General features: G+C 37.6%; 1 protein-coding gene across 1 annotated transcript in view; it reads right to left on the bottom strand.

The window, feature by feature from the left end:
- DNAH14 (dynein axonemal heavy chain 14) overlaps positions 1 to 12,302 on the bottom strand; it is a 300,961-nt gene that overhangs the window by 232,800 nt on the left and 55,859 nt on the right. Inside the window, exons 11-14 of the mRNA XM_087859257.1 lie at positions 10,027 to 10,156; positions 4,364 to 4,643; positions 3,873 to 3,918; positions 3,688 to 3,785 (exon numbers count right to left, since the gene is read on the bottom strand). Of these exons, the coding sequence (XP_087715383.1) occupies positions 3,688 to 3,785; positions 3,873 to 3,918; positions 4,364 to 4,643; positions 10,027 to 10,156 (554 nt within the window). The remainder of the gene's footprint in view (positions 1 to 3,687; positions 3,786 to 3,872; positions 3,919 to 4,363; positions 4,644 to 10,026; positions 10,157 to 12,302) is intronic.

The raw sequence follows: 12,302 nt of genomic DNA, 5'->3' as shown, positions 1-12,302 counted from the left end.
ATACATAATTCAAAAATTAGTATTTTCAGGAGTCCCACCGAAAGCAACACCTTAAAATTATCCATGAATCTAAAACTACTGGAAACTGAGGCTGACTTATTATAAGGGCTAGAGAGTGTTCTATCCTGATAAATGGAATTTAAGACAGGTGTACAAGTTTGGATTTAATTTTATGGGAACAACAGAATCACTCACAGGTACTGGATGGCGGTGGGCCAAGGCATAATTAAAATAGAAGCTGAGAAAAATCGTTAAGTTGAGAAGTAGTTGAAATGTCTGTGCTACGTGATGCCACGTGGAGAGCATGAGACCAGCAGTGAGGAGACAGAGGAGACAAGCCTGCACCAGCAGTGTGTTTCCAGTCTAGCGGAACACCAATGTCTGCAGGCAAACACACACACAAGCAAACAGAACAAAACTTCCACTTCCACTTCATACGTTATGTGAAATTAACTCACAGTGAATCATATACCTAAATACAAAGCACAAATTTATAAATATTCCAAGAGAAAATACAGGAAAAATCTGTGTGACTTTGAGTTAGACCAAGAGTTTGTAGATACCAAAGCATAATCCACAACAGGAAAAAAAATTGATAACCTGTACTTTACCAGAGTTAAGAACGTTAGTTCTGTGAGAAAGCATGAAAAGATAAGGCACAGACTGGGAGAAAATGTTTGCAAATCTTTCTGATAAAAGACTGGTATCCAGAGCACATATAAAGACCTCTCGCAACTTGACAACAAGGAAACAAACATTCCAAAAAAAAAAATTAGCAAAAGGTCTAAAGATCTGACCACAAAAAAATGTACACGAGCAAATGTATATAAACATATGAAAAGATGAACAATATTAGTCATTAGCGAAATGTAAATTAAACCACAATGAGATTATCACCACACACCTATTACAATAGCTAAATTTTTTTTAATGATCTTACAACACCAAGTGCTGACAAGGATGCAGAGTGACTGGAACTTTATACGTTGTTGGTAGGAAAGCAAAACGATACAACCACTTCGCAATTTTCATAAAATTAAACATATACCTACCATACGGCCCAGCAATCCCACCCGTGATTAACACCCAAGAGAAAAGAAAACTTATGTTCATCCAAAAACGTGTATGTGAATGTTTACAGCAATTTAGTTCACCATTGCCCCAAACTGGAAAAGCCCAATGTGAGTGGATAAACTGAGGTACACCCACACAACAGAACACAACTCAGCAACAAAAAGGAACCAGGCTATTGCTTCGTGCAACAATATGGATGCATTTGAAATGCATTTTTCTGTGTGAAAATAGCCGTTCTGGAAAAGGCAGGCCAGGGGTCAGGGACAAGAGGGTGCAGAGGAGGGTCTGACCGCCCAGGCGCAGCACGGGAAGCTGGGCATGCGTGGAGCTCGGGGGGTGCACGTGGAGCTGTCGAGCCCGCACCATGTGAGCCACGCGGAGGGAATCTTGACACAGGCAAAGTTCTGAAGAACCAACCAGGTGGCGGGGAGAACCCGAGATGGAATACCGACGGGGACAAAGTAACCTTGCTACCTCACCGAAGTAACCCTCACCGAAGAGGGTGGAGAACAAAGAAGTTGACAAGGAACTTTGGAAAACTGTCTTGATTGAAAACGAGGACCGGGGGGTGGGGGGGGGAGAACAGCACACAAGCACTGTGCGTTAGTTGACACATTTGCTTCTCAAGGAGGTCAGAGTCCCAATTCTGACATGACCTTCCATGTGGGACACAGAAGTACCTGACTGATGCTTCCCACATGGACTTCCTAGCTCCTTTCACTGCCAGGCCTCACAGCAGCGCCACTTCTGTAAGTCACAGGCACGTCCTAGGGCTGGGGCAAAGAACGACAAGAGGGCCCGGGGGCATCCCGTGGCCCCAGAAGCTATAGCGGTCACAACAAAGGGTGAGGGTAAGGTGAAAGCGCACAGGACCCATTTGGAAAGAACTGTTCTGCAAAAGCAAAGCCAGACAGTTTGAGCAACAAAAGAAGTAACAGTAATAGTCTGTTATACTCCCCAGACGAAAACAAGCACCAGCGAACCTAGGACATTCCTGGGGGAGAGAAGAAGTTACAGAATTACAGCAGTATAGTACTGTTCCTGAGTTACAGACAGATCAACTATATAGTCCATAAATAAACATACTAAAACAGAATAAATGATAAAAGTGGCATTTCAAACCAGTGAGGGTGAGGAATGGATTTCTCAGTGAATGGTACTGGGACAGACAGACAATCAGTTGTCTGGGAAAAAATGACAAGTTCACAAATGCCAAATAAATGTTAGAGCAATCAAATATTTAAATATAAAAATGAAATCACAATAGAATTAGAAGACAAGCAGGAGAATGGTTTTTATGATTTGGTCACTGGGCAAGCCTGTCTAACTAGGGCACCACATCTTGGAGGCTTGTCTAAAGGCTCTGCATGTGTCATACCATAAAGATAATGTTCTGCATGGCAAAAATATCACCATAAAATCAAGCCAAACAACCTACTTATTTTTCTTAAAACTCATTATCAAAGATTAAGGATTAATTTTCTTAATCCAAAAGAACCACAGATCAGTAAGAGAAAGACTTCAGACGCATCAGGTTCACTCTCACGGTTACTGTGTGAGAAGATCCTGTGGAAGCCACAAGCTCCGCGCCGGATGTGAACGGCATGACCGCGTGTAGTCACGAGCATGTTTAACTCTGCACTCACAGTTAAACATCTTATTGCACATTAATGTAATGGAATATTATACAGCCATCTAAGTGACAATTATAAGAGCACACGCAGCAACGTGGAAAATGTCTAGAATATAATGCTAAGTGATAATGAAATATTTTAAATATAAGTTTCACTAATGGATGCCAACGAAAGTAAAAATGCAAAATGCAAATAGCTGTTATATGAGGGTGGCTGGTATGATGGGGTGATCAAGATGTTTTATTTTTCTCAGGTGAATATATAAGCACACATACATATATGTATACATACATACATACATATATGAATATGTACACAGATCACTGAATACGTATTTCTATAAATAAATAACTGAACAAAGAAATGGATTCACTAATTAATTAGTGGCAAGATCCACAAATAAATGCTAAAATTCATGGGCAAAATTTTCAGAAGAAACAAAGATATCTGACCATCTCAAGACATCCCTCCCCAAATTTATTAGTAACAAGAGGAAATATAAACATTTAAAGACTTGACAAGGGTCCTGCTATTTTAAGATCTTTATAAGACTTAGATCATGGAGAAGGGATAAATTCATGGGTTGGGCTAGTAATAGCCATGTAATTTCAGATTGTATACACATAGCTAGAAAAGAATTAATAAAAATCCATTTAAGATGGAAACAATATCTTTGTTATGCTATAAGATATGGCTTATTTAAGTCTCATAGAATTTTGTAGTATGTATCATTGAAAAAATCCAAACCTTAGCCTATTTTCCTAATTCCCATCCTTTACACTCTATGGCTGTATGTGTAATTCACACATTCTCAAATAATCCCAAGTTCACATTGACTGATCCCAAAGACTGGGAACTTCTGATCTCCTGATACACTGTACTGTGTGCCGATCTCTGGGTATAAGCATCAAATGCCTACATCTAAGAAAATATTGCCAAAGGAGACAATGTGATCTAGTTAAGTTTTTAAAATACTTACTTATACATTTTTCAATGTCAGTCACCATATTTTGAATTTTTATCGAAAACTCTAATCTGTTGGGAGCTAAGAAGAGATTTGTAGCAAATTTCGAAAATCTGAGAAAATAAAAGCTTATTTCAGAAAAATGCAGTAACTAATACAAATTTTAATTACTTGTAATTTTTAAAATGTCTACTACTTACTCATCATACATGTATTTATTCTCAAAATCAGCCATAATTTCCATGTCTGTAAGAATCCATTGAAAAAAAGAGAGAATAAAACACTGATATTTAAAGCAGCTAAATGGCCAACTGATATGTGTCCGTGGTTCCCAAACACCACTGGAAAGGTCATTTGAAAAGTAGTGTTCGAGCAGGACAACTCACCCCCAGATCCTGACCGAGTTCGAGAGTCTGAACTGTTCACAAGCACCCCAGGTGGTGTTCATCCTCATGGAGGGGGGTCCTCAGGTCCCCATTAGTGAGAAATAGTGTGAGTACGACAACCGAATGAATGATGGTGTTATTACTTACACGCACCACAAATGATCTCAGTTTATGCTCACGCTGAGCATTCTTAACATTTATAACCTAGTCACGGACCACATATAAACTACTGTAATTTTCTCTCATTTGTCTTTTCCAGCTATTAGGACATTTCCCTTCATTCTTAATAGTCTCCTTCCTCTTACCTGAAAGAATTCCATCAAAGTTGGAAGAGGCTTTTTTTGGTTTTTTCATTATTGGCAGGTCTTCACTTGAGCGTTTTATGACACAACCGACTTCATTTTTTGATGCCTCATCTTCTTCAAACAACTCAGATTCTTCTGAGGACTTCTCAGACTCATGACAGTTCTCTGTGGAACTTTCTGAAGAGTCACTCTCTTCGGGAACGCTCAAGTGTAGAGTGACTTCAAATACCGGTGCATATATTTTTCTCAAATCCTCAGCTACTTTAATACTATTCAAAATCTAATGAACAGACATGTTAGGATGATGGTGACAATATGTAACTGAAAGAATATTCCTTTAAATTAGGATGATGCAGATCTAACTTTTAAATGATCAATAATAACTTCAGTATAACTGAAGAACATTATATTACCACATAACTGACATCTGCATGTTAAGACAAGTTAATATAAAACACAGGATACATTATAATGCAGCAGTTTCCCCCAGAAGACTGTAAGTTAATGCCAGAGTGGCTACATAGTAATCATTTGAGAGCTTATTAAAAATACAAATTCTTAGGCCTTATCCCCAGAGATTATGAGTTAAAAGGTCAGGGGCATGGCCCAAGAATCTTTTGTTTTTTAACTGAAGTATAATTAACATACAATGTTGTATTTGTTTCGGGTGCCCAATATATTGATTAAGCAATTTTATACCAAGAATTTGAATCATTTGAAAGCTGAGCAGGACATTTTACTGTGTACTCCACACTAAGAATTACGAATCAGGAATATACTTCAAATCCATTTCTATAGGTGCTAGTTCCTCACTTGAACATACATATCCTAGTACACGTATCCATCGGGAGTATTTTACATATAAATATCTTGCTTAGACAATGTGTTTGTCTTGGGCTCTGTCTCGGCAGGGGTTCTCCACCAACGTATGGCTCCCTCCAATCTGGAGGCATCCAGTGTTTCTCAGGGTCAGCTAGGTTGCCTGCTGGAACCTCAACCATGAATTTGTATACAAAGGCAGTTAACAGTACCAACTAACACCGTGAGCACCCAATTAAGCTGCTGGGAAAAGCTCGGGCAGATACTGAAGGTGCTGTGCAATCCTTAAATGTTCCGCACAAACGGGGGGTTTCTATGGGATGATGAAAAACTTCTGCAAAACGCATAGTGCTGATAGTGTACCCCACTGTGAATGTACTAGTGCCACTGAATTTTATGTATAAAAATGGTTAAAATGGTAAATTGTATGTTATGTATGTTCTATCACAATAAAGAAGTTCACAGACAATTCCAAACAAATGTATAATGTGTTGTATAGTGTCTTCTGGAAAATAACCTCTAATTCCGGTAATGACTGGACCTCAACCCCTACATATCTTCTAATATTATAGTACATAAATATTTTGCAAATATAGTACATAAATATTTGCATAGTACATAAATACATGAAATATGTATACTGTACTTACTACCTGATACATTATACTTGGATCTATATCAAATACTGAAGTATACTTGATACAGTATACTCATAGCATACGATACTATTTGATAGTTACTATTTGATGAATGCTTATCATGTCCTAGGCACTACAGTAAACAAGTTACCTTCACCTCATCTTCATAGTAACCCGGAGGAAGAAATTATTACTCTTATTATGCAAAAATAGAAACTCAGACTCGGGAAGTTTATATTAACTTGTCAAAGGCTATATCGCTAGCATGTAGTTAAGGCTGCAGCTGTTGTGGGTCTGTGACTCAAAGCCCACAGTTAAAATATGAAGTGGGGCTTGAAAATCTTTTTGTAATAAATTTTTGGGGTATTATTTTTTGTGCCAACAAGAATGGATCAGCAAATAGTTTGAATTCTTCCAGACTGTACATTACAAGAGAGAAATAGCTACATCTAAATTCCAGAGTATGCAATGGGAAGTGGGGACCTCCCCCACTTTAGCCTGGCTCTCTCTTGAGAGTCAAATCTAGATTTCCAAAATCTTAATAGAAGTATTTTCACCTGGTTGCCCACAGGCACCTCTGACTCAACACATCCCAAGATAAAATAAATTATCTATCTTCTTAAAGATTATTTATTTATTTGAAAGAGAGTGTGCGTACACAAGCAGGGGGAGGGGCAAAAGGAGAGGGAGAAACAGGCTCCCTGCTCAGTGGGGATGCTGGGCTCATCCCAGGACGCTGGGATCATGACCTGAGCTGAATGCAGGCACTTAACTGACTGAGCCACCCAGGCGCCCCATTATCTATCTTTTCCAAGGCTGTTTAGAATGAGCTCAAAAACTCAGTCCATACCAACATGAGTTTAGCAAAAATAGGAGAGAACCAAGGTCAGATACAGAAGGCAAAGTATGAGTGAGATGCTACGACCAGGGCTGTGGGGCAAAAGTGAAACCAGGGACACACAGGATTTATGCCAGGATCACAAGGCTGTCTACATGAAATCTAATCATAAGCAAACTGGAAAATCAGAATCGATGTTGAATTTTAAAACACCGAAATTAAGAATTTCTATTACCAAAGATCTATACCTAAGGTTAACAGAGAGGGACAAAGTTAAGAGGTAATATTAAAGTCTAAAATTAACAAAGAATCAATATCTGGAACACACAAGAAAGTCCTAAAAATCAGTAAGAAACCCAATAGAAAAAATGTTCAAAAGTATCAATACCCAATTCAAAGAAGAAAGCTGGGAATACTATGTAACAATCAGAAACGATAAATTGTGTGTGTGTGTGTGTGTGTGTGTTGTCATAGATTGGGTTCCCTGGGAAACCAACTTGAGACAGGCAGGAGGTAAACACTAAGGAATGTGCCTGGGTCAACCTGTGTGGAAGGGAGAGAAAGCAAGCAGGGTGGATAGAGGGGAAGGCTGAGCTGTTACACAGGCCACACCACAGGCTCAGCCGAGCCATGGGGAGCTCAGGAGCTGGAACGGCCCTTCAGACTTGCCCAGACTGGGACTGAGATGCCATGCCTTTAAACCCTTGTAACAATTGTTCATTGCATGTGGGCCTCCCCCCAAAAGGGGCATGACTTTGAATAAGGGGGCTGCACTTGAAGCAATCTCTGAAAAAGCGGACAGCTAAAGGCTATCTACTGCTAACACTCCCAGCAACACGTCCCACACCGAGGGCATTTAGTGGCACATCACTGGACCCAGACCCACCGATACATGACACGAGTCTTGACAATGTAACATTGAATGAGAAAATGTACAGATGCAGTGTAACACCACACCCTATGCAAACTTTAACATGTATATTCTAGTAACCAATAATACATTTCAAAAAAAATTCACTGTGAACTATGGAGGGTGGATTGAAGAATGCACACAAAAATGCATTAAGATTTATATTTTCATGGTATAACAAATGGTTACGGTCTGTATTTTATAAACCGTTTTGTAATTCAGTAAGAAAAAAAAAACTCCATCAGAAAAATGGGAAAGAACATCAAAAAGTCATAAAAATGAGAAATACAAATGGCTAATGAGCACAAGAAAAATATCCAAGATTATGAGTAATATGCAAAAATTAAAACCAGTTAATCCCGGATTTCAGTTATCAATAAGCAACAGCCAGTATGAAATAGAATACACTTAAAAGATATCTTTAATAGAAATTGGTATAACCTTGTCTAAACAGAAATTCTGCAATGCAAATGGAAAGCCATAAAAAGGTCTATAGTGTTGATTTAATGATAATCCTAAGGAAAAAATTAAAGCAGTGTATATATTTTTAATCTAAAAATATTTCTATTCTAAGCGTTCATAAAGAACTAGTAGAAGCAACTAAGATAACAATTCCCTCAGAGTACGGGCTGGGGCTATAAAGACACAGGCTAAATCCACAAAAAAATACACAAGACTTTTATGGAAAAAATTATAAAAGACATCGAAAAACATTAAGGAAGACTTAAATTGCACAATCATGTGGTAAGACTCAATATCATAAAACATTAACTCTTCCCAACTTCTGGGCAATTTCAATCAAAATCCAAGTAGGGTCTGATTCTAAAATGTATATGGAAATGCAAACAGCTAAGAATAGAGAAGACACTCTCAGGAAAGGAGAAGACTTATTTCAAAGCTATACCATTAATCTGGTGTGGAATCGGCACAGTTACAGGCAAACAGATCAACGGGACAGAGTAACAGTTTGGAAACAGAAGACACATGTATATGGAAACATATGATAAATGATAAAGAAAGAGCCACTGTACAGATCAGCAGGGAAAGGATGTAGAGAAACTGTGCCTGAGCAATGGTCACTCACAGAAAAAAATGAAAATGATCCCAAACATACACCACACACAGACTGAGAGACAAACGTGAAGGACAGACTCCAAAGCTTTCATAAGAAAACAAAGGTGAATATATTTATGACTCAGGATGGTAAATAATTTCAAACATGAACACAAATAAAAGGATTGATAAATTCTATTACATTGAAATTAAGAATTATTGATAACAGAGGTGCTTGGGTGGCTCAGTTGGTTAAGCATCTGACTCTTGATTTTGGCTCAGGTCCTGATCTCAGGGTCGTGAGATCAAGTCCCCTGTCAGGCTCCACACTCAGCAGGAGTCTGCTTCTCTCTCTTTCCCTCCCCCTCTGCCTTTGCCCCTACTCCCGCTCATACTCTCTCTCTCAAATAAAATCTTTAAAAAAGAATTATTGATAATAATACATCATAAGGGAATAAAAGTAACAAGCCATCTAGTAGGAAAAGATAACTGTAATATAGACATGAAGAATTCCTACAAAATAATAAGAAAAATCAATCCAGGAGATTAATGGGCAAAAATCCTCAATAACATATTTTTAAAAATACACTACTAACAAGAGAAATACACATTAAAATAAAAAATGTACACACTTTCCATTGTTACCAAATCTACCTAAAATATTTTTAAAGGAAAAAACGTGTAATGTATACATATTATACAGTGCTAGCTCATAAAAATGCTGTTTTTGCCAAATAGCACAAGCATCTACCACATAAAGTTTAATCCCAGTAAAACACTGAGGGGCGGGGGGTGGGATACAATTCTTCATGGCAAGAAAAGATTTCCTAATGAAAGTTTTTCTAGGATTCTGTCAAGATTTTTCACATTTGTCTTGCATCATTTTTGAGTTAATAACAATGAAAAAAGTACTCTGAACAGCAGCGAAGAGTTAGAGGTATAGAGTCGTGAGGGCCAAAGGGGGTAGCTGCTACTTTAGACAGGGTGGTCCCTCCTGAGCATTCCCATGTAGAGCAGCGTACACTACCACTCCGCATTCCCTTATCTTCCTTTGGTATTCTTCATAGCACTCATCGCTTCATTATCTGTCTCTCTCGGCAGAACATAAACTGCAGGAGGTCAGGGACTTGTTCTGCACACTGCTGGATTCTAGTGCCTAGCTCACTGACTGGGAAATAAGTACTCAATAATGCATGAACAAACGAACCAGCTGAGGTCAGTGTAATTATAGCTTTCTACAGTGGGAGGGATGTCTGTGTGTGTGTGTGTGTGTGTGTATGTGTGTGTGCGCGCGCACACGTGCGTGTGCAAGAGATTGTGAATAATCATAAATCATATTTTTAATCCCAAAACTTATTCATTTTACATCGAAAATCTATGCTTATATTTTTAAAGATCATTTTACCTCATTAATATCTGCTTCCGTTTTTACTTCTGACTTTAAAACAGAAGTGGCACATAAGTTTGAATTATCAACAAATTCTTCATAATCATTTGTTATCTTTTCAGTGACAGAAAAGACATTCTTGTATATTCTAGATTAAGAAATGAGAAGAAAAAAAAGTCTTTCTAAACTTTTGTATCTTACTAATATCCAGAACACATAAATAATTAGACATTCCTCCAAAGAAGATACGTACAGATGGTCGATTGTTACCAATGTATCCCTAATCATTAGGGAAATATAAATCCAGGCCACAGTGAGATATAACTTCACACCAATTAGGATGGCTACTATTTTCTAAAAGAGGGAAACAGTAAGTGTTGGTGAGGATTAGAACCCTGGTGCTTGCTGGTGGGACTCAAACTAGTGCAGCTACCGTAGAAAATAGCAGGGAAATTCCTCAGCGTGACATGTGGAATGGCCATATGATCCAGCAACTCCATCTCAGGGCATATAAACAAAAAAATTGAAAACAGGGCCTCAAACAGAAATGTACACATCATTGTTCCTAACAACATCACTCACAAAAGCAAAAGGTGAACACAACCCAAACGTCCATCAATAGAGGGATGGATAAACAAAATGTGGTATATACATACGGGATTATTATCTAGCCTTAAAAAGGAAAGAAATTCTCATACATGTTACAACGTGAAAGAACCCTGAAAACATTATACTAAGCGAAACAAGCTAGATACAAAGTTGAAACATGGTATGAATACTCCACTAAATAAAGTACTAGAACAGGTAAATTCAGAGAGACAGGGAGTATATTAGAGGTCAGGAGGGCTTGGTGGGAGGAAGGGGGCCACTCACAGGGAATGAAGAGTTATTGTTTACTGCACACAGAGTCCTAGTTCAGGATGATGAAAATGTTCTGGAAATGGATATGGTGATGGTTGCACAACATTGTGAATGTGCTCAATGATAATGAATTCTGTTACTTATATTTTGCTATAATAAAAAAAGTCATATGTCTCATTTCAACAGGATGTAAAAGTAAAAATATTCTATGACTCTAATTGGGGGAAATAAAAAAATGAAGCATTTTTATGGAAAAGTGAAGATTTATAAATATACGCTAATAGGGAGATAAAATTTAAATCATAACTATTAGGAAGATGGAGAATTCATAAACACACTGAAAGCATAAGAAACACTAAAACAAGGAGGTAGAGGGAGGCATTGGGAATTAAGAGCCATTTGACTGAATCAACAAAAATGAGAAAATTGAGAAAGGGAAAGTGAAGAAATAACAAAATAAAATAAATAATAAGCATAAATAAAATGGAAGGAATAAAAGCAAAGTATACTGAAAGTGAACAGGTTCAATTTCCTCATCAAAAGACAGAAACTATCAGATTGAGTTAAAAAGCAGGATCAAACCATAATAAGATACGATAGACATCTCAATTTAAGGTGAAAAAATAAGGTAGAAAATAAACCAATTAGGAATTTCTGACAGCAAGATAATGGTACAGAACATTTAAGAAAATCTTTCCACATCCCCTCATAAAAATCAGAGAAAAAGACAAACTGCATAGGACCACATCTATTAAAGAAATTGAAAAAACAATTCATAAGCTTTCAAAATAGAAAGCCCCAGGACCCAATAGGTTTTTTAGTGAAGTCTGTCAAACATTTAAGGAAAAAATTATACCAATTCGTTCTATGAGCCCACTATTTTCCTGGAACTCAAACCAGACAAAGACATCACAAGAAAACTACAGATCAATATCCTTTGTGAACAGAGACACAGAAATCCTCAACAAAATACCAGCAAACTCAATCTAGCTGCATATACAAAGGATTCTATACCATAACGGTATAGAGTTGAATTTATCCCAAGAATGCAAGGTTGGTTCAACGTACAAAAATGTATATACCTAACTTAATGTACTGTATCACGTTAGTAGTATAAAGGAAAAAGCACATTTCAACTGACACAGAAAAACAGCATTTAACAAAATCCAACATTTCATGTAAAAACATTAAACAAACTAACAATAGAAGGAAACTTCACTTCCTCAACCTGATAAAAAGCACCTGCAAAAAACCCACAGCTAACTTAATGAAAAAAAGACCAAAGTTTCCCCTCTGAGATCAGGAATAAAACAGGAATGTTCACTCTTGCCACTTCTAGTAACATCGTACTGAAGATCTAGCCAGGGCGATCAGGCAACAGAAAGTAATAAAAGATGGAAGACTGGACAAAAAAAGAAGTAAAACTATCTCTA

The sequence above is a fragment of the Ursus americanus genome, chromosome 2, assembly GCF_024610735.1.
Source record: "Ursus americanus isolate L20-20 chromosome 2, mUrsAme1.1.p, whole genome shotgun sequence".
NCBI classification, from domain to species: Eukaryota; Metazoa; Chordata; class Mammalia; order Carnivora; family Ursidae; genus Ursus; species Ursus americanus.
This window is presented reverse-complemented; position numbering and strand designations above follow the sequence as displayed.